The sequence below is a fragment of the Falco naumanni genome, chromosome 3 (genome assembly GCF_017639655.2).
Source record: "Falco naumanni isolate bFalNau1 chromosome 3, bFalNau1.pat, whole genome shotgun sequence".
In the NCBI taxonomy this organism is placed as follows: Eukaryota; Metazoa; Chordata; class Aves; order Falconiformes; family Falconidae; genus Falco; species Falco naumanni.
The window spans coordinates 12,177,240-12,205,011 of record NC_054056.1 but is presented as its reverse complement, the minus strand read 5'-3'; the positions used below and the strand labels follow the sequence as shown (position 1 = coordinate 12,205,011).

The 27,772-nt window shown below is 43.7% G+C and overlaps 1 protein-coding gene across 15 annotated transcripts in view; it reads left to right on the top strand.

Moving 5' to 3' along the window:
- The window catches only part of EIF4G3 (eukaryotic translation initiation factor 4 gamma 3), a 146,737-nt gene that overhangs the window by 30,872 nt on the left and 88,093 nt on the right, over positions 1-27,772 (top strand). For 11 of the 15 annotated variants that reach the window (XR_005826745.1, XR_005826746.1, XM_040585963.1 and 8 more), the window contains exons 2-3: positions 12,599-12,674; positions 19,733-19,876. Coding sequence is in view for 12 of the 15 variants with exons in the window: in XM_040585963.1 (XP_040441897.1) it covers positions 12,599-12,674; positions 19,733-19,876 (220 nt within the window). In the remaining 3 variants the exon portion in view is untranslated. Of the gene's footprint in view, positions 1-3,044; positions 7,579-12,598; positions 12,675-19,732; positions 19,877-27,772 lie in introns of those variants that run through there. The other 4 variants (XM_040585954.1, XM_040585959.1, XM_040585964.1 and 1 more) reach the window with 2 other exon arrangements.

Below are 27,772 nucleotides of genomic sequence, written 5' to 3'. Positions count from 1 at the left end.
CCACTCACTTCAGTCACTTGCACAATAAATTTTGCTGCTATAGAGGTGGTATTTTTCTTGAACAGAGAGATGAGATTTATTTTTTTCTATTGCAAGGGCTGCGTTAAGCAAGGTGAGCTCCCTTGTTCTAGAGGTAGGAAGCTTGCTGGCTGACACTAAAAGTGGTTTTATTTTTCTCAGGGTCACAAAAATAAGTATTTGGGTGACAGAGGAGCTTCAGAGCTGTGTCTCATTTCAGGAAATAGTAGGGGTTTAATAGCTGCATAAAATCTTCTAATTAAAAGAAGCAGCTGAGCTGTTTAGGCTTGTGAACTGCCACTAAAATGATAATTACTTTGGAGTGTGAGAATGTCTGGAAGAGCTTCTTGATCAGAAATCCTGAAGGCTTCTCCTGTTTAAATCAAGTTCTTGGGTTATCCTAGTGTCTGGAGTAGCTAATCCACAAACTGCTGACCCTCCGGCATTTTGGGGTAGGAGACCTGCTGCCTTCGTGAGAATGTGCAGATGTTTGGATCATCTTGGAGCGCAGAAGGTGATTTAGCAGCTGCTGCCAAGCTACGTGAATAATTTTGGGAGAAACCTCACTGTCTGTGGTCAACTAAAAGCTTACTACTTACTCAGTTTGGGTGTTTTTTATGTTTTGTACCTGTAGTTGTAGCTTCCAGATTGTTAATTGATGGTGTGTTCAAGTCTGCCAGTTAGCTGGGACAGCCTCTGAGAGTGATGAGTGCAAATGAAGGATGGCTTTTCTGTAATTGAGAAGGAAAAAAATTAAAAGCTGTTAGTTATTACCTTTTATTTTACCGAGGTCTTTCCATCCCTCATGTTTTAAGCTGATTGAGCTGATGCTTACGGTTCATCTCTTTTCCTTTGTGTGTGTACCTCCTCCTTTTCCAGCCATGTTGAACTTCCATCCTTTGAATAAACCTTCCAAAGCTTGTATGATTTGTAAAACTTTGATGGCTGTCATGCTGTGTATTCAGTTTCTGAAGGTTTAGACTATTACCATGTCTTTCAAGAACATGATTTCTTAAGGAGGATCTGCTTGCATTCTCATTTGGGAGTGCTAAATATATATATATATATATATATTTGGAAAAACATTTTATGCTGCGGTTTAAAGTTGGAATAATATTTAGGATCACTATGTTATGTTTAGGTCATCTCAGCAGCTGCCTCTGGAGTTAATACATCCCTGCAGCTTACGTCATGTGCCAGTGGTGTGCTTCGGGAAACTACAGCAAGAGCATTTTATGGTGCAGCCTCCCCATCTCTCTGTTCCTGCTTGGTCCTGTGCTTGAGGCTAACACAGTTGTCGGCACGGCTGGGTGGCAAACAAAGTCGGGAAGAAAAGGTTCATTTTAATTGAAATCTGCTCCCCGGTCTGGTTGACTGAGCAGCGGTGAATGGGCTCGCACTGGCACGGGGCAAGCGACCGAGAGAGGCCAGGACCACCACCTCTTTGGCAGTGCCGCTGCCGGATGACAGCTTAATACCATGTCTCTTATTGTGTCCTTCTGCCTGCGGGCACCTGCTATTTGGATTACATGTTCATGGCAGTAATTTTGCGTTGATGCCACCTGACTTGTTGTAGATGCTATCTGTGACTTCCTTCGCCCCAAGGAGCCCGGAGAGCCGGCTTGCCTGTCCTCTTTCAGGTTAGGAACTCGCTCGGAATAGCTCTGAGAGCATCCAGCTGCCTGAGTTGCTTTCTTTCCAAATCAGTTCCTCCCCGTTAGTGCTGGATTTGGATTTTGAAAAGGCAAAAGAAAAAGTTTGAAGGGAACTACTGAGCGTCAGGAGGTGAGTATTGAGCCTTCAGGTATGGAGTGGCTGTGTTGTAGGGACAGGACGATTTAAAAGTTGATTTCCTTACCCATCCTCATCCTGGTATTCTTCTGGTAACCTCAGTGGTTTCTTGACCCTCAGATCTTTTGCAGTTTTGGGGCCTCCTAGACAGCTGGAAATGAGTTCCCCGTGCATGTAGCCCCATTTTTGGTAGCAGGGTGACATACATCTTACCCGGGTCACAACTGATGTGATTTATTCCCAGCATGTGGCTGGGGGCATGCAGCTCCTGCTGAAACAGCACCAGGGAGATGCGGGTTCACTTCCTCCCATTTTTATATGTGTACAAATCATCTATAAAGGTGTGTATACACATTGTAGGATGCTTACAGATGCACTCTGACTGCTATGACTATGTGTATTGATCAGATTGTACGTGTTTTAAGAAATAAGGAAATGACATCTTGGTGTAGATCTTCTTAGGATGGCAAACAAAAATCCAGGTTTGCCTTTCATATACAGATGTAAAGAGGCAGCACCATCTAAACCCATCATTCCCATGCCTTGCACTCTATACTTGGTTGGAAAGCTTAATAATTGATTAGAGCAGCACAGCCCTGGCAGAGAAGATCTGTAGCAATTTCATGTAATATTAAGAGATAGTTAGCCCAGTACCGCATGGCATGAGCCCAGCTTCCTGGCATTGCCCTGCTGGGGACTTCTGGGTTTCGTTTTTGATGCCAAGCTGCTCAAAGCTGACTGGGTGTACACAGTGGTGGCGTAACACATCTCTGCTCCTGATGGACTTGGTGTGTTTTGGAGTGCAGGCTTCATTTGTCATCTCCCCTTGGGCTGTTGGCCCACGGTGTTCCTCTGACTTCCAGCAGACTCTCCAGAGCTCAGCCAGTGTTTGTGCTGGTCACCAAGGCTCACCCTGTTGAGCCTTTTCCCCCACCTTAATATTCTGGGCTCTTTATAAGGTCCCTCAACTGGGGTTGTGGCTGGAGGACCATGAAAAATCACTCTGAGCAGTAGGAGCGGTGGCCAAGCAGGGCAGGATGGTTGAAAAGTAACGGGGCTCTTTCAAGTTCCTGAGCGTAGCCTGTTTTCTGCAGCGTAATGGGAGTTTTGATTACCATGGAGAAGTACAATCATAAATAACCCTCCTAAAATTAAGTGGAATTTTAAGGCTACATCGGCATATTCCCCGTGATGCCGTTGCCTCTCTGGAGAGGTAGTGCCATGAGTTTCCAGCTGAAGGGAGCTGACGAAATCTGTTGACTTTTTCGTCTATTGGAAGAGTCCGTATATTGTAAGGGTAAAATATGAATTTATAATCTATGGAAGTGGCTGATGTTTTAGCTTAATAGTCCCTTTCCTCCATAAAACAAGTCAGCTAGCGAGAAGTTTTCTGTAGCTGAGCAAGAGATGCTTTCTGGGCACGTTGTTCACCTTGCATTACCTGTTACCTGAGCTGGCACAGACATGATCCAGGGTGCCTTTGTGTTCAGTTTTGTTTTTTTTTTTCCTTTAATTACTAATATTTTGCAGCTTGGTCCAAACTTGGATTTAACCTTATTCAGGCTGTGCTTTGAAAACCCCCTTCCTGGAGATGCTGCGGTTAAAAATACAGGTAGGACAAAGTTCACAGTTACAAAAATATTCAGTCCATCACTTCCAGCCCCGTCCCCCCCGCCCACGAACACCACGCTTCAAGGAAAATCCCAGCAGGATTAGTGGGGTTTAGATACAGTTGCTTCCACCCTGAACAACCTTTCCAGGTCTAAGCTGAAAATAGACAATTTGCATTGATGCTGGGGCTGCAGTCGAAGAAGACAGAGATGAAGTAACAAAATCAGGTTGCCCTTAGAAACACATTCGTATTGGGCAAAATAATTGATTGGGTTTTTGTCGCATTTGCACTGATCTAGTGTACTGGCTGACAGCTCCCCTGATAAACTCACTCCTGACGGCTTGCAGGCTGAATGAAATGCATCAGGGTGAGGCGAGGTCTGGGGATGATTACGTGCTGGTGAGCTGTCTCCAGTTCTTTTTAATTTAGAGATGCAAAACTGAGCCTGAAAGTAATGAGCTCTAGATAATTAGGTGCTTGTCTGCAGGTGTAACTATTGCAGCTGCCTACAGCTGGTGCTCTTAATATTGCTGATTTTTATTTGAAAGCATTATGAGATGCTGGAAATACAGTTAATTTGCAACAAAGAGGGTTTTTTTCTGTTATCTTCCCCTCTAACCCCCACTTTCCTTTGGTGTTCTCGTTTATGTTGGCTGTGAGACGTATCACACGTGGACCAAAGACTAAAAGGAAATGATGGTGATAGTAACAAAGTGTTGTATTACACAGCGATGATGTCTGGTACGCGTCATAGATTGACGAAGGGCCTGATCTAGTTTATCATCATTAATGATTAACCAGGTGGGAAATAGTATCTTGAATGCCTGCCTTGGTATTAAACAGGTTGTGAAGGAATTTCTGGTGCAAAGAATGCAGCGCAATTTGTTACCTGCACATCAGGGGGGTCAACGAGGAGAAAAAGCATGTTGCAGAGTGGATGTATGTAGGAAGAAAGACTTTGGAAATAGATGTTTTGTGGAATGGATATTAGAAAAAAATATTAAGTTGGAGGATTTGGAGATGTGCATATACTTGGGTATAAATAGAACTTGCACTGTGAATGTGGCCGCTGCAGTGCAGCTTTAGCACGTTCAGTCAGGAAGAAGCACTAGGTTATGCAGCAGGTATTTATGGTGTGCCACGCTGGAGTTCGGCGGTGCAATCGGACGTGTAAACGCATCTGCAGATACAGAGCAGCGTTCATCAGAGCACCTCTGAAATGTGTCAGGATTCGCTCACGAAGGGAGAGGAGGAGGAATCTGAATTGCTGGAGGATGCTAGATCCCAGCAGCAGCGATGCTGGGGGAAGGAGAGGCAAATCGCGCTTTTCAGTAAGCATTTGAAGGTCACATTTTCCTTTCAAGCTGCGATTTTCAGAGGAGCCTTGGAAATTTGTCTTCTCAATGGCTGTCAGGTTCACTGGGGTTTGTGTGCCCCTTCCCTTTTGAAAGCTCTCGCTGCTGCCCTGTTCCTATTCAGTGGAGTGCAAACGCAGATTGGGTGACATTATGTGGCAGACAGCAGGGAAAGCAAGTGTTTGGGATTATTTGGAAGCTGGTACTGAGATTAATGATACGTAATTGGGTAAAAAGCTCAAGATGAATTTCAAGAGAAGTTTTATTATGGGGAGAGTATTTGTTTTAAGTATAGTGTAAGCTAGGATAAGTAGCAAAAGCCTCACTGCTTGTAACATTTGGATCTGGACAGAGCTTGGGAGATGATACTTTAAGGGGGAGCACTTAAATGGCAGAGGGATGGACAAGCCTTATCACTTTCAGTTATCATCAAATAGTTCAAACGGGGAGCAAGGAAAGAGTTCTGCCATTGGTAATTTAGAACGAGCGATTGCAGTTCATAAAGGAGCCAGTGAGACTGCGTGAAACATTAATGATATTTATGTAGGTGTATTTCTGGTACAAAAGCAAAAGATAAAGACTTTATTTAAGGTATTTGTTACAAGCATAAAATAGCCCATAAATGAGGACTTACAGAAAATTTGGTGTTACCATTTAATACGCAAAATAACATGAAGGATTAAAAAGGTGGTGTGCACAAACACTTCATTGATCCGCTTAAAATTTGTATGTTTGATAAATGGCAATTCGGTTGTGAACATTGACTACACATGTTGCAGTAGGGAGCTTTATATTAGGCCATAAAATGTTGAAACAGTCTTCATAATGGCTTTTGCCATAAGAACCTTCTGGATATTAGTCATTACAGAAGGTGGTGAATCTTGGGAGTATGGTTTGCATCTGTTCACAGGAATAGGGGCATGACGACAGAATCATAGAATCATTTCGGTCAGAAAAGACCTTTAAGGTGATGTACTGTGCTGTTACGTAGCTTGATAATTTTAAACCATAAACCTCACTTTTGCCACTGCACAAACAGTTTTTATTGTGTTCCTTTGTTTTTAAAGCATTTGACTAGGCAGAACTAGTCCTTAATATCAGAGTTAAGTATTGGTGTAAAGCTGACATGGCCTTTTCACGAATTCTTCACCTGCAGCTCTTAACTTTGACCGTATATCTGAGTGCTCGTGCCAGCACAAATTTGTATTTATTTTTCCCCTGCTATAATAAAGTAAGTGCCAAACATTGAAACAACAAATCCCCCATTTGGTTTTGACCTGTGATACAGTCAGGGCTCTGAACCGTATTTCATTTTGACATCTCATCACATTGCACAAGACCAGTTGCATCCGTCTAAGAAAACTAAAATAAAAACACTGTTTCAGTGCAGAGGAGCAGCTCATGCCTTTGAGGTTTGACCGAAAGGCACGGCCCCCTTGTCAGGAGTCTACTAGCAAAAAAAAACCCTGAACAAACAGATAAGAACAACCCCAAACCCACCCTAAAATGAAAGAAGATCTCTGTAACGCTGGGAGATGTTACGTGTCTGGGCGCCGTGCAGTTGCTGGGGCTGGGTTATGCTGTCGGATATCGGCAGTGGAAGGGTTAGAGAGGGCTGAGCAGCAGCTTGGCATTTTATTAGGTAGTTCTGAAGCCTTTAAATGTTTTCCAAAGTCCTTGAATTATGTTGGTCTTGATTTTTGTAATATTAATTACCTCTTTCTCTTATTAGCCAGAACTGCTTGGCTATGAAGGGTGTAAGGGGCTGGATTCCTGTAAGACAGTTGAAAAAGTGGAGATGATGGGGACGCTGGGGAAAACAGACGTGTGCCTCTGTAATTAAGGGCTTGATTTTGCGTATACACAGCGGGATTGAATTATGGTCACATGGGCAACATTAATCCTGCCTTTTCCTAAGTTCGGAGTTGTTTGCTTTGTAACTTGACTTTTTCTTTCTTGGATGAAGTTTGGCTGTAGTATTTCAACATGGAGAGAGTGCATGGCACTGTTTTCATCTCATGTATTTATTTTTTTTTCCCCCATGTGACACATCACTTGGTGGAGTTTGGCTTTGGTGGGGTTTTTTGTGTGTTTTTTTGTTTTGTTTTGTTTGTTTTTAAAGGCTTGTAGTTTGTTTTTACCAGCTTTCCTTCCTCTGGCTTCTGAAACATGGCCTGTCAAAAGAGGAATTTATTGTGAAGGGAAAATTGATTCACGAAGTACTTGCTAAATAAACGGGTTCGTGGTAGCGCACGTTGCTGTGTTTGGGGGTAGCAAGTAGAAAGCCGAGGGAAACGAGTTGCAAAATTTCTTGCTGAGGAGTTTGTGCTGCGATTTAATTCTCCTTCGAAGCTTTCCAAGCCCTTCGTACATTGCAATGCAGATTTCTAAAACACAACGTGCTGTAGGCGAGCTTTTTACCTTACGTGTTCTTTTGTAAGTCTGGTTTGATTTTTGTCCTATATAAACTCACTAAGAGGGGCATGATGCGACCTCCTGTCCCTCCTCCACTGCATGCACAGCAGGAAAAGTCAGGAAGCAGAGGGATTTCCGCAACATGGAAGCGCTTGGGTACAAAACCCCCTGCAAGGTACCACTAAGACCCTCATTGCACTATCTCTTTAAGACCACAAGCGCACTGTGAGAGCTCTGCTTGCGAGGGTGAGAGGCAGGCAGAAGCTAAGAAGTCATCCCCGGATGGCACGGATGCGGCCGTGGGCTTTGCTGCTGCCAGATGGGGGGAAAAGACCGGGTGCTTGAGCCGGCTTGCTAACGAAACGCTCCGGGAGCCTCGCCTGCCAGGTAGGATCGAGCGTGCCAAACAAAAGGCTTCACCCAGCGAATGGAGAACGGCAGAGCTGCAAAGGATGGGGAGATGCTGGGGAAGTTTCAGCAAGCTGCTGTGACTGGCGTAGCTTTTCCATTTTAATCTTTTAAGCGAGCCCTTGTGGTTTCCGAACCTGCTAAATTAGGTGCTTCTGCTGTTAGGATGTTCACCTCCTGCGTTTTAATTGCATGTTAAATAGAGAAGAGGCTGCAGAGGAGAAACACACTCTTTTAACAGTTTTCTGCCATCAGATACCTCTCTACTCCGAGCGTTTTTAAAAATGCCTTGCACCAAAAAGCTGAAAGTGGTGCTCGAATTTGATGTGGTTTCTTGTCCTTCTGTAATCTTGCTTGATGGTTTTATCTTGTATTTTTTTCAGTTGTTTAATACACAATTTCAGTGCAAGCGTGGACATGCATCAGGATTATATAACCCCAGGGATAGCTGGTGGGAGACTAGCTCCCATTTCTGTGCAGGGATAAAAATCATTAGTTCTGGAACGTTTTCTGTGTAATGTGTTTGCATACGCGCCCTTGGGTACCTGCAGATATTTTTATTCACGTGAGAAGGTGCTTACCCGTTACTGTCAGCTGAAAGTGAGGAGAGAGGCAGTCTGTGCATGCTCAGGATAAAATGGTTGCTAGTTGCTGAAAATGAGCTTAGGTGAGAAGCAGCATTCGAGGGAGAATGAATCCATTTTGGAAGAAAGTGTACTAGTGTTTTTTTCTTGCCCCCTCCAATCCTGGAAACAGGAACAGAGCAGAAAAGCCAGTACAAATTCTTGCTGTAAGAGCTTATTTTACTGCATGTTTTCAGGTTGCTCGTTGCTGTAAAAGCACACCAAAAAAATCTCGCAGTATTTCAGTTTTGTAGCATGATTAGAACAAGCAGACAAATGCGATACAAGGGGGAGATTTCTGCAATAAATTCCTCCTGACTTTTATTTAAGTCTGCATTTGTCATGCTGCTGAACGCTGCAGCTGGTGGGCAGCTCTGGTCTGGATTTTTTTCTTTCTTTAATCGCTTTACAGAGAAGTGTTCTCCCTCTCCTCAGAGCGTGGCTATGGCTGTCTAATTAAAAGATACCCTCCTCCTTTTAGAGGGAGGCTTTTGGTTTCGAGAAAAATTTGGTTTCGTTTCCAGCCGGCATTACTATCTTTGCCTGTCTTCTCCCACTGGGTCTTTAATAGCTCCTGAAATTCCCCAGCCTTGTAATCACTGCTGCAGCCAGATGGGGACTAGGTGGAACTCCCATTGCATCTGTGCCTGCTTTTATTAATCTCCCAGAAGTATCTCACTTACGTGGATTTTTAAATATATATTTCATGAGTTAATGAGCCCTAAACAGCCACGAAGAGAATCCAGAGTCAGTGCTACCCGCTGGCTGCTGTCCTTCTGGTTTTTGACGTGATGCTGATGGAGAGCTGTAAAGAGTCGTTCAGCCCGACACAAGCGTGACAAGCGGAGACTGTCGTTCCACTTGCTAACCTGCTGGTTGCAGATGTGATTTAAGAGGTTCCCCTTGCTCCTGCTCTTCTGTTTCGTCGCCCGCCCTGTCTTTTCTCCCTGTGGTAATGGAAGGATCCCTGAAAATGGTGTGAGGTTTGGGGTTAGCTTTGCTTTACCCACCCCCACCCCTCTCCCTTCCCACCCTCCCGGATCATTTTGGAGCATGGCTGCACAAACAGTTGAATCAGTGCGGCTGAAGAGGGTGACGTGGGTGGCAAGGATGGAGGAGGAGGAGGGAGGGCACAGGATCCTCCTGAATTGGAGCTCAGCATGCCAGAATAGTAACATGAAAGAGCTGCCTGAATTATTCAGCATATCCTCGTTTTCTTTGCGCTGTGGTTAATTAAGCGCTGCAGTTGAGCCGGGCTGGGTTATGCTTTAACTCTTAAACTTTACTGTGTGATGAGGGCAGTGTTGGTGTGGTTGGTGTCGCATCTCAGGTTGTACAGCTCTGGATGGTATCAGAATTTCTGTGTAGTGAAAGAAGAGGAGTGCCCGGAGGGTGGTTTGCTGTCGGCGTGGATGAGACCATGCTCTGGATGAGGTTTCGCTTCCCACCTGCTGGCCATGACCCATTCGTGTCCCATGGCGGAGTCTCCTGTGCTGTCACTTTTAACCCACTTCCAGGAAAAAGAGCCTCGTTAGCAAGCATCTGCTGATGAACTTTTGCAGTCGCCCTGGCTCACTTCTGGAATAACAGCAACTGTTACCCCTGATGGGCTCCTTTGGCGGATGGAAGGGGAGGGAAGGTAGGAACTTCTGCTGGGGAGCGGGAGCGAGCTCCAGGAGGAATGCAGGGAAGCTAGATTTGAAAGTAAATTGAATATTTGGGGTAGATGCTTTTTGCCTCAATATTCTAGATGCCAGAATTTAGATGTTGGAAATAATCACTTTCTCCAGCCATTATATCTCATTAAGACTTACGGGAATTTAAGAAATGTTTGTCCCTATCAGTCTGGTGTGCAGGTCAAGTCCTTTGGCAAAAAGGACTTAAAAGGTTTATTTTTAATCTGGTGAGAGTCATCACTTCCTGGAAGCGATTTTAAACAGCATCCCCAAACTCTGAAAATTCATCTGAACTGCTCACTCCCTTAGGCAGCTGTTCTTGGGTGTAAAAAAAAAAAAAAAAAAAAAAAAAAAAGGTTACTCTGCTCAAAGAAGATTATTTCCTCCTGGCTTATATAAGTTCTAAAATAAGAAAATAAATCCCAACCTTCTTGAGGATGAAACAGTTTTTCCAAACTCAGGAATGATCCCTTTTGAAGCAGCAATTGCATCAATTAATCGTCAAAAACTGCCTCAATAGTTGAAATCTCAGCTGTGACAAAAAGGGTGGCAGCTTAAAACCTTGCCTCTGTCCATCTTTCCTTATCAGATGATGGTTATGGGTGTGAGGGTAGGGTGCTATGGCAGTGGCATGCTGAAAATTTGTGAGTTTTCATTCTACCTTGCAGTGTGGTTCTCGTCCTCCTCTCCCAAATTCTGGCTTTCTGTTGGTGTTATCCAAAATTCAGGAATGAATACAAGATCCTCTTGATGAAGGGTGGGAGCAGCGCCTCAGCTCTGTTGAAGTCTGTGGCAAATCTTCCCATTTTTTTGCTGGAGTCAGGCTTTTTACGTGTAATATTGTTGTTGAAAACCTCCTTCTTTTATCAAATGATACCACTTATGCATGAGTTGGCAAGTCTGCAAATTGAAGGCAAGCCGTAGACCCTGCAAATAAATTTTTGCACTCATTTAATAAAAAAAAAAAAAAAAAAAAAAAAAAAGAGATGTAGGCAGAGTGAGCACCATCTTGGGAGCCAGCGGTGCCAGATCCTCATCTCACTTCTCTCAATCTGGAGCTGATCGCAGGTGTCCTGTTTTACACCTGCCAGGCTTTAACAGGGACATTACTTACGTGCAGAGGTGTTGTAAAGGTCACTGTCGGTCTTTTCCATGCATAATCCTATAATGCAGGGGGTTTATTGTGCCTGGCATTCAAACATTGAATATATAACAAAATTGGAAGTTTTTAGAACAATTTCTTAGCCTGCTTGGTGAGGGTGGTGGACCTTTTTAGTGATGCGTTGGGAACCAAAATAGTGCAGTATTGTAAATTTGTTTCTGCTCTGCCTTAGCACTGAGATCTGGCTGCGGTGTGCTGCAGACAGTCGACCGATACCGAGCAGGTCGCATCTGAACAACCCTTACTTCAACCTGTCAATTTTTGTCCATTTTAAGGGAGGGGAACAGGGTTTCAGAGCTGGGATCGCTGTCGAGCCCCGTCACCGCTGGCAGCGTCTCTCCTGCCGCTGTGATGTTGGTTCCTGCGGAGGTTTGGGCAGCAGCAGTGTTTCTTTGGAGATCAAACTCGTACTGCAAAGGGAGGACTCTTGAAAGACTCAAACTAGTCCTAGATTTGAAATTTAACTTACGAGTGGTTTTTTTTCCTCGTTGAAACAAAACCCAAGGAGCGTTTTTGTGATTTTTGTTTTATTTTTTTAAGTGTCTGCCCTGACGTTAACACAGGAGGTTTGCGTTGCTGGCTTGTGCGCCAGGAACTTCATCAATCAGGCTGCTCTTGTTTTCCAAGAGGCTTTGACGTATAAAATGTAAACAGCAAAAAGGTGAAATCTGAATATGGCATTTAGTGGGAAGGTTTTCAGCAAGTTAAGCGTGTCTTTTTTATGACAGTGGGCATCTGATACTGCATAGATGTATGCTGGACCTAAGGCCACAAGGCGTTAGCTAAGTCAGGAGGCTTTTTTATTTTACATACCTGCATCCCTTTGTTTTATTCCACAAGTAGAACGGATTCTAGCTTGTTTGTTTCTTGCATAAAGTCATGTGTCCCCCATCCCTGTCCCCCCCCTGGATTCCCACAATACCTTTCCAATTTAAGAAAACTGTTGCAGATTGCCTTTAAGTAACCCTGCAGCAGATGATGGAAACTTCGAATTTATCTGACAGCCCTTTTTAGAAGCAGTTTTGGTGGGTGGATGAGGAAAGGAGTTACTGGTTGAAGAGAGGCAAACAAGGAAACAATTATAACATGATTCCTGCGTGGTTAGCAAAACAGGCGCTGCCTTTGTCAGAAAATGCCCTGCTGATCAGCAGGGTTTGTCACTGAATGCAAAGGGCTTGTGGGTTTTGGGTTTTTTCCCTTACTCTTTAAAAAAAAAAAAAAAAAAAAAAAAGAGAGAGAGAGGTGGGGGATTCTCTTGTCAGGACCAAGGTTTTGTAGATTGTTCGGCGATCTGTTTGCTTTCGGTGCTCTATTTGTCGGTGACATCTGCCTTTTGAAGCCACACTTTGCTCCTCTTTTGGAAAACCTTGGAAGGATCGTAGCTGCCTGGTTGCCTGTGAGTTCCTTGGGGATGTTTGTGTGTCTGCCCGAGCGTGGAAGGTGACCGGCTACACTGCTTGCCAGCGCAGTCACTGTGTGTATCACCGGGAACACGCGTATTCCTTCGACGTTGCTTTCCTTAACTTTATGTGTTGCAGAATCCCCCGAGGTCCTGTTCAGCAGCCCCTCGAGGATCGGATCTTCACTCCGACCGTCTCCGCTGTGTACAGCACTGTGAGTATCTGGCGGGTGCCGCTGTGGTCACATTGCTTTTGTTAAGTTTTATTGAGTAGATACAAAAGCGGGTTTTCCTAACAGAGCTTCACCTGAGCGCAAATGTGACTGTGTTTCCAGTCCCTTGGCTCATCTCTTTCCTGCCCTCCTGCTCCTTGAAGACGGGCTTGTTGGAGTGTATTAGTGGCTGCCCGTTTCTAATAGTTTCTTATCGGAAAAATAATCAAGGAAGATTTGTTTTTCATGTGAAACGTTCCATTACACAGACAATGAAATGTTTTGAAAGTAGATTGAATATTTGGGATAGGTGCTTTTGGCTCAGTATCCTATGTGTTTGTTTGTGAAGCTTGATTATCATGGAAATTTAGCTTAGAAACATAGCAACATTTATTTGTGAACATATGATACTGTTTTCCTTTCATGCGATACTTTTTTTTTTTCAAATAGTAATAGCTGGAAGCCCAGTGTTATTTATAAGCTTTGCTAAATCAGCACAGCCCTGGGAAAGTAATATTTTGCTTTTCTGGTGGGATAGTGCAAATATTATTAATGCCAAAAAACCTGCTTTTAAGCTGCTCTTTTAATTATTTGGAAACAGGAAGAAAAGCTGTAGATGGGAGAAACTCACTGTATTTTATGCGGTAACGTAAGCTGCTTATAGAAGAACGTAAGCTGCTGTACAGGGTTTTCTCCTTCCCCCTGTTTGCTTGAGTAACTGGCGAAGGGGTTATCTGCTCCTTCTCTTCGTTGTGCGGAGTCCACGTCTGGAGCATCTTTGGCCTCTTCCTTTTTTTTTTGGGTTGTAGAGAAGAGTGTTGTGATCACCTCTTCTACCAGAGGGACTGCTGCCAAGAGATGCAGAACCGGGCTTTGTGCAGGATTAAGTGCAGAAGTGCTGTCCAGTGCCCATTGATCCCAGGAAGGCAGAGACTTGGGTGGTAGCTGCAGTAGCAGAAGGACTCAGATCTGACCGTGGATGATGGTCTGGTGGGCAGCTGGCAGTGGGTTGCCATGCAGGGGGGGTCGGAAAGGTGGGGGTACAGCTCTTGACGAGGCGTTAAGATTTCAAGGTTTGTAGCTTTGACAGCAGTGGATTGACAGACTTGAGCAGCAGAGACTGGTTTTTTTATTTTTTGCTAGCTCTGTCCTCAATATTGTATACATACATATGTGTGTATATCCATATGTATGTATGCAAAAAGTCAAAACCAAAGGAACATAAGTGTACAAACAGTTGTAGTAAATAATTCAGTTTATATTATCCTCTATATACCCCATACAACACTTAAAAACCACTTTAAAAATGTCTGAATTCCTTTTGGGGGAAAGAGAAGGTTATTTTTTTCAGTTCTTTCTTCCAAAGACATAATTCTGATGCCTGTGGGAAAACGACTGTGAAAATTTAAATTAATGTAAAATATAAAAGTAACTGTGAAGAATGACCTAAAAGAGCTTTTCTGTGTGGAAAAATATTGCTCCTTGGTATGTTACAGGAATAGAAGCCAGTGCCACGAGTATCTCTGTTCTAGGCTTTAAGAATACACAAGTTTCAAAGAAAATTTAATGTTTTAGGGAGAGAAATTTCTCACCTAGGTTCCTTTTGGGCTTCTGTTTGAAGCCTTGACAGACAGAGTAAGTTCTAGCAAAAATGAATTAGGATGGAAGAGGCACATGATCGGAGGTCCTGGACAAATTCATTCATCAAAGGTCTCTGCAACTAACATGTAGGTTGTGTATTTAAGGTCTGAGTTTGCAACAAATAGGTCTTTTTTTTTTTTCTTTTTAGTTTATTGTTTTTATACATAGTTTGTCTAGATTTTACAAAAATCACGTAACACAAAGGTATGGAAGAGCACCATCTTCAGCAGCCGAGGACAGCTTTTTCACTTCCATGTTTTATTTGCTCAGTCATCCTGTTTGGGTTTCCACACGGATTACACATTGCAGTTTTCCAATACGTGGATTTTGGCGGAGGACGGCTGGTTTAGGAAGAGGTCTGTGGTCTGACGCTACCATGCGGTGACTCTGAGCTGCCTCGGTGGTTTCCCTGAAGTCCTAGTACGTCGTGCATGTAGTGGGAAGACAAATCATTTGAGATACGGGCAACCCACAGATAAAACCGCTATTTTTAATTAGATAAAGATGAAAAAAAAAAAAAAACGGAGTTATCCTTTCCATGCTTTTCCACATGCATTATCAGGACCTCAATTGCACGTTCCTGGGCTCTTTTTTTTTTTTTTTTTTTTTTTTTTCCCCCTGAGAACTATGTGCTGCTTGCTGAAAAATGGAATGGAAAATCATGTGGCTTGCACTACGAGCCCCAAAAATCTCCCCAAAATAAAGTCAGAGGAACACATATTTCTGTAGGGCAGAGACAAGAGGTGAGGAAGAGGCAAAGTGTGATTTGTCAGATGAAATTTAAGTTTGTCTGAGAACTTTGTGATGCTCAAAGTTCCCAACAAAACTTTGGTAGAACCTCTTTCTCAATGAAATCATATTGGTATTAGAAAAAAACCACCTAACCTCATCATACATCATCTTAATTTATTTGATGTAGTAGATCGTACAAATACTGATATTTGGTAGGTTGTTGATGTTGGTTTTGGGGTTTTTGTTGTGTGTGGTTTTTTTTTTAACAAATAAATCCGGCAGTAGGATTATTTTAAAGCAAATCACAGAAATAACTGTTTCAGTGAACTGATCCTGTAATTTCATCCCCTCATCAATAATGGAGAATGCCATATCACAAGAGCTACGTTTGGACATAAAGATTTAGGTTTTGTCCTGTAAGCAGCTTCTTATGTGGCATTTCCTAATTCTTTATATTGCAAGAAATTAAGGCAGTTACTTGTACATCTGCTATAAGATCCCCAACCTGTGGAATCTGGAAAGGGGAATAAGAATGAAATTTTGTTTCTGTTGTAAAATATTTCAAAGAAATACATTCAGAGAAGCTTTTTTTGACTTGGAGTTTGAGGGAAAGATGTTGAATTCTAACAAAGGGAATTGCACCAAAGGTGATTTTTAAATGTCACAGGCCACGGTGTGTGCCTGCACCCAGAGCGACGGGGGCCGATTTCTATTGAAAATGAAATTATTATGGGCGATTGCTCAGAAGCAGATGTACTCTTCAAATTCAGCACAAGGCATGAGTTGAGAATCAGATAAGAAGAATAGCTATGTTAACGTACATCCAGTTCTCGCACAAATAACCTTTTTTTGGCAGATTATGGTGGAGGCTCATAGCTGCCTTGCTAACACACTGTGATCTCAAGGGCCGAAGCTTGGACCAAAAATACTTTGGGATAAATTTTTATCAGCTAAGGAACAACATTGACACCTGAGTGCGAGCTGATGAGAAGCGGGTGTTGATGTGATGCACCTGTTTGGACAGGAGTGCTCCGAAGTTGGGCGGCTGGAGCCTTGAGCAGAGTTTCTGCAGCACGGCTGGATCCAGCACTGGTTTAAATTGTCTGTGTTAATTGCAGCCTCACTGTGTCTCTTCGGAGCAGATACCACCTCGTGTCAGGTTGCCCGACTCTGTGCCAGCTGGTGGTAGAGAAGGTAATGAGGAAGTGAGGTGCTGAAGAACCTACTCGCCCCAGATTTTCAGTGACTAAGGCTTGGCTCCGTCGTTGACTTCTTTGGGTGTTCGTTTGGTTCCTTCTCTGCAGCGGGATGCTTGTTGGTGGCTCCCTGCTGATTTCACACCCAGCAGAGGTGCTGTGATTCGCCTTTGTGTCCTTTAAAGGGATCTTCCTACAACGAAGAGAATCCTGCAGAAAAGCGATTAGGGAGGATTAGCTGCTCCAGCCACCCTGTGCTTGAGGGAAGGATCTGGGTCAGGAGGCCGACTCGTCCCCCTGCCTGGCCGCGGTGGAGGCTGCACGGTGTGCAAGAGGGGTGCTCAGTTCCTGGGGTACTGGTAACATTGCTTTGAAGCTGTTCGGACCAGTCCAAGCAAATAAATTGAATGCTGGAAGGAAAGAGGTTCTGTCCAGGTCTGAACCCTTTTATTTTGGGGGGCGGGGGCTTTGTTTAGGGCAAGAGCAGTTCTTAATGATAAACTTATTAATGATAAACTGTTATCGTATCATGGCCAGGGCATTCCCCATAATCAAGGGGTGTCTGTGGCATGTCCCATCCATTCTGGTGTAACCTGAATGTTTCATGGACATAACTATGTGTCTGAAATTATGCTTGGAGGGGGGAAGAGTAACCCAAAGCTTGTGAAAGATGCTAAAACCAAAAAGATGTAAGCTCAAAAGGAAAAGAAAGAATTCCAGCCTGAGTGTTTATTTCATGTTTCATTCATTATTTCCTTTAAAACGCAGGATTAAGGTTTCTGGAAAACTAAAGGTTAGCCTATTGCTACTCAGTTAAGGCAAAAAGAAACTGATGCTCTAGCAAATTGGTATGTAATTTTGTGTGCTCATTTTTAGGGGAATAACTTAATCTATAGATTTAAGAAGGGTATTTGCTTCCATCATAATCTCAGACCAATTTTATGTTCTACAGCATCCCATTTAATAAACAGAAAGCCACACCCCAGACACTGCGGGGCAAGCATCCCAGAACAGAAATGATGAGCTCGTATAGTCTCTCCCTGGTTGGCTTTTTAAAAAATTACTGAACAAAGACATGAGTTCAGCAAGCTTGTGTTTGTCTTCCTTGATCACCTGTTAACATTCAAATCTGTATCTTACATTTCAGTTTATTTGTAAATAATTTGTTGTTGGAGCTAAGAGAAATACCTACGTAGGTGGAACTGGCAAGAAAGGCACTCTGCTTTTGCTGGTGCTGGAAGGAAAACTGATCTTTCTTCTTTTTTTTTCCCATTTTTTTTTTCTTTTGGTGTGTTTTTTTCTTTTTTCAGTGTGTCCACTAAGCTAGACTTGGCTAATCTTAGGAAGTCCTACCAGGTCAGTGGTAGACTCCCATCAGATACTGTCCAGGTGTGTTGTTGCCAAGGTATCAAGCCGGTATGATTTTATGGTCGTTCTGTTGCATTAATTGGGCTTTCAAGCAAATTTTAATAGGTCCAGACCTGTGTCCGTAGTGGATTTGCTACTTGCCTCCTGCATTGCACAAGGGAATCTCACGGACCATCAGCTGCACAGCTTTCCTTTCAGTTTGGCTTCCAGATTTCATACCCAATTCAGAACAGCATTCCTTGCAGTCTTTAGTTAACCTCCAGCCTGGGTTGTTTGCATGTTTTAATTCGTGAAGGGGACTGTTGGACGCTGATGCTAATCTAGGGTGTTATTCCTGCTGCCGTCCCCCTTGTCAAACGTTTGCATGGACTTGGGTGCTGGTGGAGATCAGAGGGGTTTGTGTGTGCACTTACAAATGTAGGGAGATGAAAGCTGGTGGTGTTTGAAGTACCACAGCTATTGCAGAATAACTTCTTTTTCTCCCCAAGAAGCAACATTCAAGGAGACATCTTGGTGATGAGTACGCATGCAACCTACTGATAGGGCTGTACATGGGAATGATTTCCTTGTATTTTGTGTTGCTTTTGCTTCCTTCCCCCCACCCCCCTCCTTAACTGCATTTTTTGATACCCATCATTGTATGTAGTCACTTCTAAGCACCAAGTACTGCGTGATTGACATGACAAGTCTTTCAGGGTTGTCTTAGGAGTCATGTAAGAGGCTTTGATTTTCTCGGGGAATGGGACACAGAAAGTTTTATGATGCTGTCTCTTCATGCTGGTTTCAGTTCAGCCAGCTGAGGCGGTGTGTGCACACCTGCCAGCCTAGATCAGCCAAAAAAAAAATAAAAATTATTCCCCCTGAGGAAGGGACAGGAAGGATCCAGCTGGGGACAGAGGATGAGGTTCTCTGACTTGACCCACCCTTTTCTCTGATGAGCACAAGGATGCTGTAAATCTTCCCGCAGCGAATGATTCTGGACCATTTCCAAGCCTCAAGAAATTGCATGTTACAATTCTCATTGCCGGTGCAGCTGGTTTAGTGGTTTAGGTAATGCAATGACAGGCACTGATGGTTGGAATGCAATAAAATGACTTGGAAAATGCATTTAGTCGTGAACTCTGTGACTTTTGCTCTCGTACTTCGGTCTCTTGGAGCGTGGTGCTGATACTCCGTTAAAGATCAAGAGGCAGGAATTTCCTTCTGCCTGGAATTTACCAGTGCTGGGGAAATACATATGCACGCACATCTACCTACGCAGTGGCAAGGTCCCCTTTTAAACATGGCCTGTGTTGGTTTTTTAAGTGCCTATAGCCAGGTGCTGCTTTTCAGCCAACAAAATACAGATTTGAGAAAAGGTCAGTGGGAAGCGACTGCTGAACTTCTATAAGCTTTAACCAAATCGTGAAAATGTAGTTGTATTGAATTGTTGGCGGGTGTCACCCAACAGTGATGCGATTATTTTTTTTTCCCCCCTTTGATTCTCCTTTTTTTTTTTTTACCATATCAACTATATAAAGTGTATTTAAAACACTTCCATTTGGAGATAGTATAGTGGAGCAAGTATATGTGCCGTGAATAGGTTTTACAACATTTTGCTTCATGTGTTTTGATATTTATTTTTTTTCTAAGCTGAGAAAGGAGATAAGTGTATGCAAGAATTGCTTTGGTATTTCATTCTTTGCTTATGGCATGCCTTTCAGATAACAGGGCTTCTGTGCAGTCCTTTTTTTGCCTTTTGGAGGGGAGTATGCAGATTTTCCCTTTGTGTTTTTGGTCTCTGGTAACGTGTATCCCTTTGCAAAATCACAGTATCATTTGGTGTGGCTTGTAACAGAAAGATTGCAAGATCCCAATATGAAGTCAAAGGGATATTGCAAAGCAAGACCACGGCAGTAAAGCTCATCCAGTTCCTACGTATTTCTACCGGTGACTCCAGCTAGTGCTCTTATTTTTTGATCCTTCTCCATCTTCTTGAGTCATACAAACAGTTGACTAGCTTGTACAGCGTTTCACTTAGATATTATTTTATATATATGTATATAAAGATGCTGCTAGCTGCTTTCTTAAAAAGATTACGGTATCTATACAGATTGGATTACTAATACTATGTTTTACTAACAGTTTATCTCCACACAGGTAACACAAGTAGCAAGACAACCGGGTCCTCCTGCCCCATCCCCTTACACTGCACATGAAATAAATAAGGGACACCCAAATCTTGCTGCAACGCCACCGGGACATGCATCGTCCCCTGGGCTTTCACAGGTAAGACCTGGCACCGGAGCAGAGTGTTCCCAGCCTCCATCTTTTCCTCTTGTCCGATTCTCAGCTTTGCTGCTCAAAACCGACATAGCTGTCTTGTCTGTGACCCATGTAGAAAACTTCATTAGTGAATAATGTCTATCTGGCTCGAACCTTGCAGTGGCTTATAGGTAGCGCTCAGGTTTATTAGGCATCAGTTCATTGTCAATTCTGTAACAGAAACTAAAAGCAACATGAAAAATGGTAGGAAATGCTCATTGATGAGGAATGTGCTTCAGTGCTGGGTTAGGCTGCTGTGGGGCATGGTCTGACTTCCACTTTAAATGCTGTAAAAGTGCCCGATGTTCTCAGTTAGGAATTTTCTACTTCAGATGTTTTGTACAGGATGCTGCAATTCTGTAATTCTTCTAGGGAGTGGGACAGTAAAATGAATTACAAAAATGAATGCTAATAAAAGAAATGAAACAAAGGACTGATTGCAAAAGAAGTACAGAAGAAGAGATAAATAGGAGTTACAAGAATGGAGAAATAGCTTTTAGTAAGATGTGGAATGAATTGGTCTTTTTGTAGTCTTTATTAGATGAATATTCTACAGGGTTGATGTGAGAGTGGAGAAGCTTATCTTAAGGAAGGGGCAAAAGAGACAGGTTATGAGGTTTAGAAAGAGGGGAGATAAAAGGTGCAGGGTGGGGAAAGTGGGATATGTAAAACATTGAGGTTTGAAGTAGAGGAGAGCCTTGCGTTTCGTTTGCTCCTGTTCAGTTTGTGCTTGTTCATATCAATGGTACAAAGTAGGAAGATGCGAGTAGGTCGGCTTTGTGCTGAGCAAGGTGTGAAGTGGGGAGGCAAGGTGACAACTGAGGATGGGCTGGGGACGGCTGCGAGGCGGCGGGGAGAGCCTTGAGCGTGTTGCAGAGCTGGGAGAAGGCAAGCTTTCTAGTCCTCCTGCCAGCCTCTTTGATGTGGATGAAATATTAAACTGCAGCTGACCTTTTAGACGAGGAGATGCGTGAATAACAAATAAGGTCGTGTAAGGAGCACTTCACCATAATATTACACATTTCTAGGTAAAACTTGGGGGGAAAACTGGGAACTTGTGGTCATGTTGAAAATGTGCAAATGCTCATCCTTTACGGAGTGGGAAATTAGAGGCTGAAGTATCTATTAAGTAGCTTGCAGGCAGCAGTGTCAAAGCCATTTCTTGCACTCCTGCTGCATGGCTGTTGGAAATAAAGTCTCTGGTTTGAAGACTGAGCCTCACATAACAGAGGGAGGACGTAGCAGGGTTGCAGAGCAAACCCTAAAATGTTGTCTGGCTTGTGTCGTATATCAAGAAATTGAATTCCTGGTAAACCTCGTCAACAGAGGGTAGCTAATCATGTGGCAGATAAGAGGGGAAGAAAGAGAACATTCTAGTCAACCTCTTTAAAAAAAAAAAAAATTCTAATCAAGATTTTTTTTCTTCCCTTAATATTTTCCTGTTGAGTCAGTGCATACGTAGAGAGCAGGCTCTGTGCCAAATCACCACTCCAGCCAGCGGGGAAAACGCTTGTTTCCTGTTCTGCTGGCTTATCGTCTTGGAAATGAGTGTCGGATTGTGTCACTCTGGTGCTGCTAGCAGGAGCGGTTTGACCTTACGTCCTCCATGTCAGCTGAGGATCCTCGAGGGCTCTAGGAAGATATTTGTCCTCTGACTCTATGGGGCTGGCCCTTGTGTGCTTAGTGAGAGGAAGAAAAAGCGAGATCCAAGGTTCTATGCCCAGCGAAGCGTCCGTCATTGAGTGCTTTTGGGACTGTAGAGGAGTGAGGTCTGGGGAGCTTTCCCCGAGTGACTCCTTCAAAGCTGGGATTTGGTAGCAAAGCAGCAGAAATAGTGGTTTCTGTTCGTTCACAGCACGCGCTTGCCTCTGACCAGGTATCTTTGTGTTGTGGCATCCCATCAGTTGACTCTCACTTGCAGCTGGAGGTGATGATGCAGAATCAAAAGGGAAGTGCCTACGCTTGGGACACTTCCACCAGTAAGGCTTAAAAGGGGTCCAAGACTTTTGATGTAAGCAGTTACAGGATACAGTGTCCCCAGAGAAAGTTTTCTGTACCCCTGAACTATTAGAGGTTTGGGTAAACTTAAGTGTTTTGGGCTTTTCTAACACTAGAATTCTGAGTATTCTTATGTATGTCTCATGTCAACCCCTGTCAGGTGTTGAGTTTCAGTATTATATTATGGTAAGAAATTCCCCAGCTGAGTGCGGAGTGTTGGATGAAATTATTACCTTTTCATTGCATCTCTCATTTGTCCTCTGTGGGTTTCGTTGAATGCCCTCTTGTGTATTAAGAAACGAGGTGAGTGGAAGTTTCCAATTTCCAGACGGCTCGCAGCTTTGTGAACATCTATCATGATTTCATTTATTTGCTTTCTTTTAGGTGAACAATCAAAATCCTTTAAAGCTCTCATCACTTGGAAGTTTTTTCCGTGCTGAAATTGTTCTTTCTCTGATTCTTGGATCCCTTAAATCCTGCTGTTTCCCTTTTGAGATGAAGGGACCTGAGCTGACATGGTGTTCTGATGAATGGGTTATTACCGATTCCTTTAACAGCAATATAACACTTCACAAACTATTCTGTATCTTGACAACCTACGCTTTGTTGGTGATTGAATGAAGGTTGTCTTTGCGTTTTTCCAGTTGTGTCTAATGGGCTGTGTTTGTGCGTGGCGAGGGGTGTGTGTGTTCTGGCTTAGAGAGCGTAGTTAAAAAAGTAAGGAAGAGACCTCTTCGTTTGAAACAGAATCTGATTAAGGGGTTGATTTCTCCACCAGAACCGTGACTTACTGAATACTCATCAAACTGAGTCTTTCCAAGATAAGACTGCTCTTTAGGCAGCAGTGATTGAAAATATTTATGTATGTTTTTGGGCTTTGGGTATCACTTAGGTCTAAAAATAATGTTGCTAGTGGTAGAATATGTGTTACTTGCTCGTGCGATCACAAATTACTGAGTGCAAACTCTTGGTCCAGCGCTCAGCAGAGAGGTCAGTCCCTTGCTCATTCCTAGCAGGCATCTCAGCATCGCTTCTCTTGGAGCTCACAGTCGCTTACCGGTTTCTTCTAGTGGGGATCTTGCAGAAACCGTGTTGCGAAGGAGAATGGAGGGTTAATAAGTGCTGTGGTTCTGCAAATGGTCCCCTCTCTGTCCTGGCAGCTCTAAAGTTGCCTGTTCCAGTAAGTCTGGGTGATGGGTGATTAGGTAATACCTTAACATGCTGGTAAGTGATAAAAGGAACTACTGTCCCTTACAAAAGCTGTGGGCACTGGGACCTGGAGAACTTCATAGAGCCCTGCAAACTTCTGTGTCACAAGAGGACAGCATCATGTTGAGTCATCTGTAAGAGAGGCTTTGGGAACCGCCGATCAGGAGGTGTGTGGGATATTGAGTATCTCCTGTGGGAAGGAAAGTCAGGTGCAAATGTATGTGGTACCTTTGTAGCTGGCTTTCCTTTAACTTTATTTAAATAAACAGAAACAGATGGTCATGCGGTGCTGTGGTTTGGTGTCTTTCTCACTTATCCTTCTACCTTTTCCAACTGACATAGCCAAACCAAGAGCAAGGCTTGCTGTTTGACTTCCTCCGAAGTCTTTCAGAATGACCAGCCGCTGGCACTTTACAAAAACCAATTCTGAAGGGCAGCAGCAAAACGGGAAGAGCTTGGCAGTGGTGTGAAACGGTCTCACACCCCCGTCGCTGCAGCAAGAGACAGTGTTTCTGCTTCCCAAATTCCAGGGCCTTGAAATCATACTGCTGCTCTCAGGAATGTGTTGAACTCCGCTGGCGTTGGGGAATGCAGAGCACATGTTGCTGCAGTGATGTTATGGCCAGATGTGGCCCCGTGTACATAAAATTCCATATTTCTGCTGTTCCTTGCGTGGAAGGGCCCCTGGTACCAACTGGGAGAGGAGGGGTGCATCTCCTTTGCCTCCTTTCTTGGCTTGCAGGCTTCAGAAGTAGCTTGTTTGAGAAAATTCGCTTTCTCAGCATACAGAGGGAAGGAGGAATCATTGAAAAGGAGCAGAGAAGTTTCTCCTTGAGTGTAGCTACTGGATCAAGCTATTCTGAGATCAGACAGGGCATGGATTTACAGTGTGCCAGGCACCGCAGGGTAACTGCTTGCCTGAGCACACCCATCCCACGATGGATGTGAGATAGCCCAGTGCAAGTAGTGCAGGCAAAGAGCGTTCACACAGGCAGTTAACACAAAGCAGCTGAAACGCTGTAAATCTGCCCCCCACTCCAGCTTTACGTTGCAGTAATTTATGGTGTGGCCGTGTTAAGACGGGAATAACAAGAAAGTGGAGCTCTTCCAAAGCAACCAGACTGGGGTTTGGAAGGAGGCAGCAGGAAAATGCTTCCCTCTGTCCAGTGAGTGATGAAAAGAGGAGGAGAGGGCTCCTCCAGTCGTACCGTGAGCAGGAGGCAGCATCCGAAGCTTAGGATATCAGGAGAAGACCATTTCATCCCTCCTGGTGACCTAGGAGTGTTTTGAAGGATCCCAAGGAACAAGTGCAGTGGGTTCTGGCGCATGAGATGAAGCAACACAAGAGGGGGGAATGGTTTGGAAAAGACTCTTGGCTTTCTCTGCCTCAGCTTTAAAACTGCAGGCTGTGATGTGCATGCTGAGGGATTCTTTTAGGCTGGGACCACAGTTTGTAAAACACCGACCAACCACGCTCGGAACAAATTGCCAGGAATTTCCTCTGTAATCAGGGAAAGGTTTAGTTCTCGTTAAGAACATGCTGTGCACTGAACAGATCAGCGCTTCGTGCCCATGGCTACCTCTCAGGCTAAAATGATGAAGTACCCAGTGAGCAGAGGACCCTGTGGCATCTATTGAGACCTGACTCCGAAGCTGGTTTAGTTACTGACAGCCGTGTTTAATACCCTTACCGTTTCTACCAACGTTGAGATACATCTGCAGAAAACAAAAGTGCAAGAGAGCTGACTTCCCAGCATCTTGGTGTACAGAGATCTTGACTTCTAGGTGGCTGATTTAAATCCAAAACAGATTGTACTAGCTGAAACTTGTTACCATCTGGTTCTTTGCCTTAAGTGAAAAGAGTTTTGTGGTCTCATTCTGGTCCTCAAAAAATGTCACCATTGCTAAATTAGCGTTTGTAAAAGCAGTGAGACATTCCTTGGTACCTTAAGGTCTGGGAATCTGTGCCAGGAAGCGTGTCTGTGTGCCATCTGTGGCATGTTTATAGGCAATCCCCAAGCCCCCCCTTTATTATCTTGGATCCTTTCTCCAGGAGCTGGAATCCTGTTAGAACCGTGCTGTTTATTCAATACTTCCCTCTCATCATTTGTAGCCCAATTTTACATTTTAGATGTTTTTAATAAAGTGACATTTACTAACGGATTGGAAGGGAAGGAGGAATGTAATTGCATCGTAACTTTGCCCGTTTGTGCCCTGTAGTAAGTTGGGTGCCCTGGGATGTGGTTGAGTGTTAACGGTGGCTGCTCACCCCTCATGCTGGTGGCAGCTGCCTTCTGTGCCTTGTTACCGGTGAGTGACACGTTACGCTCCTCTTCCCCCAAGTGCAGCTATTCCCTGTTAATCGAGTCCGTGTATACTTTGCTCAGAAGTAATCTGCGTAAAGTCAGGTAGTAAACTTCCACAGCCCCTGGAGCACAAGGGGCTCCCTAACTTTATTTTTATTTTGTTCAGACACCCTGCCATTTCTGCCTTTTGAGAGCATCTTTTGTAGACACCTTGGTTGGAGTCAGTTCTCTAAGCTTTGCAGGGAACTCGTCACCCAGAGAGTTTTTCCATCCAGGAACCTCCTTGTTCTATGTCAGGTGCCGTTATAGCGGATTTCATGCCAATTAAAACCCGTGGAATCCTGTAACGTGTCGAGCAGGTACGGTTGTCAGTCAAGGTATTAATTATCAATCATCTTCGTGGCCACGCTGATGTGGACACAGAATGAAAGATTCAATTCTCCATGCGTTAAGTGAAGAAATCGGGGCTGGAACAGCCCAGGGAGGAGTTTGCATGTGCGTGCTGCCCCTCCGAGCGGTGGATTTCAGCTTCTTGGGTCTTCCGGCCATACCAGATAATGAGGATAAAAAGAATTTAAGCAACTAAACTCCTGATAGTGCTTTGTGGGCAAGAAATCTGCCTTCTGGACACATGTGTTAATGTTTTCGGTTTTTTTTTTTTCTGAGCAGTCAAGAATTTGACCTCTCATGCTTTTCTTCTGTGTGCTTCCATACGTCCAGGTTAGGCTTCTTTGCAACCCCTATTTTTAATGCAGCTCACTAATTCGGAGCTTGCAGGAATATATGGCTGCAGGTGGAGATTTGAAAATGCGAGTTATTTAATGGCTGATAAATCCAGGAGAAGTGTAATCTTCTTTGGGCCTTTGTGTTAAAGACCTTCTGGAAGTGCAGCTGAACTCTCTGTTTTGTAATAGGATTAGTAGGTTTTTGATTGGGTTAATAACGCTGGGAATATTTGCTCATATAACGTATTTCATTATTTTTGATTCATTGCTGTGCCTTTTTACCTCATTAGTTTAAATCTGAGCAAATCTGCGCTGGAAGTGGAAAGCATGTCTGTGTCTCAGCACCTGCTACCAGGGTCGTTTGTGGAGGGGTGCCCAACCTGATGGGGGTCCGCTAATTTGGGGAGAGCAGCTGGGTCTAAGAAGTGCAGGAGGGGAGATCTGGGATAGTGGGGAAGGCATAATGTGCCTTCAAATGCTGATTAATGCTGTTAACTTTAGTAATTATTTAACCTTGGAAACAGTTAAAGGCACAACGTAGGTGGGATGAATGAATTCGGTTTAATATTTGTGCGTTTCAGAAGGGCTAGAAGCAGCCTTTAATTCTTCCTTTTTCTAACAGGGAAAGGAAAGAAAGGAAAATCCGTTACAATTTTATCATGTATGTGTGCAAAGGGAAGATTGCAGCACAAATACTGAGTCTGGCTGGGACTAGGTCTGCTTGCAGACCCGCTCCCTCGCTGCTGCTCCTGCATTTTGCAGTGGATTACTGCTTTGAGAGGTGTGTTTAATACTTCTCTGTGTGGTCTTGTTGCCCTGAGGGGGAAGATACATTTTTTTTTTCTACTGCTGCTTGAGCTTTTTCTTTCAGAAGGGGACCCTGGCCTGGTTCAGAGTCTGTCCTGGGCTGTCCACCTTGGTGTAAACTGAGTTATTTTGAATGAAAAAGCTCTCACAGTAGGTGTGTTGGCCATCCGGCGTGTCCTGGATGCATGATCTAGCGGGAGAGTTTTCATTTGGTTTGTGATACAATTGTGAATCAAAAGCAGCTTTAAAATTGCCAGTAACTTTCTTTTTTTAGGGGGTGGGGTGTGAAATAGCGTTTTTAATAGAAAATCAAACTCTTCTGTTAACTGTCTTAAAATTCTGCAAATCCCTTTCTTCAGGACTTTTCCGTGCATGTTTTCTGTTCTCACAGTCATGTGGACTATGCTTTATTTTGATGTTTTTCAGACTTTACCACTTGTCGAACCACATTTTTCTTCATAATGCAAGAAGACAAAATAATGTGAGGCAACTTGCCATTTTCTTATGTTTAATAATTTCTATTCTGGTATTCCTTCTGCAATAATACCTTCTGTTCTGTGCGACTTAATGGATGTTTTCTTGCATGCTCCAGAAAATACATAGTTTTTAAACAAACACAATGTGTTGCAGAAGGCAATATGTCCCAATAAATGCCAAAGTCAGCAAAAAAAGTCAGAGCTTTACACAGTCTGTATTTTATAACCATAGAGGGCATAAAATATCCCTGCAACTAGATCAAACTGGGGAGAAAGAGACATTGAATTACCGGAGTGTGCTGTTAGCTGTTGTGCCAGGCTGGGGGACTGAAGAATATG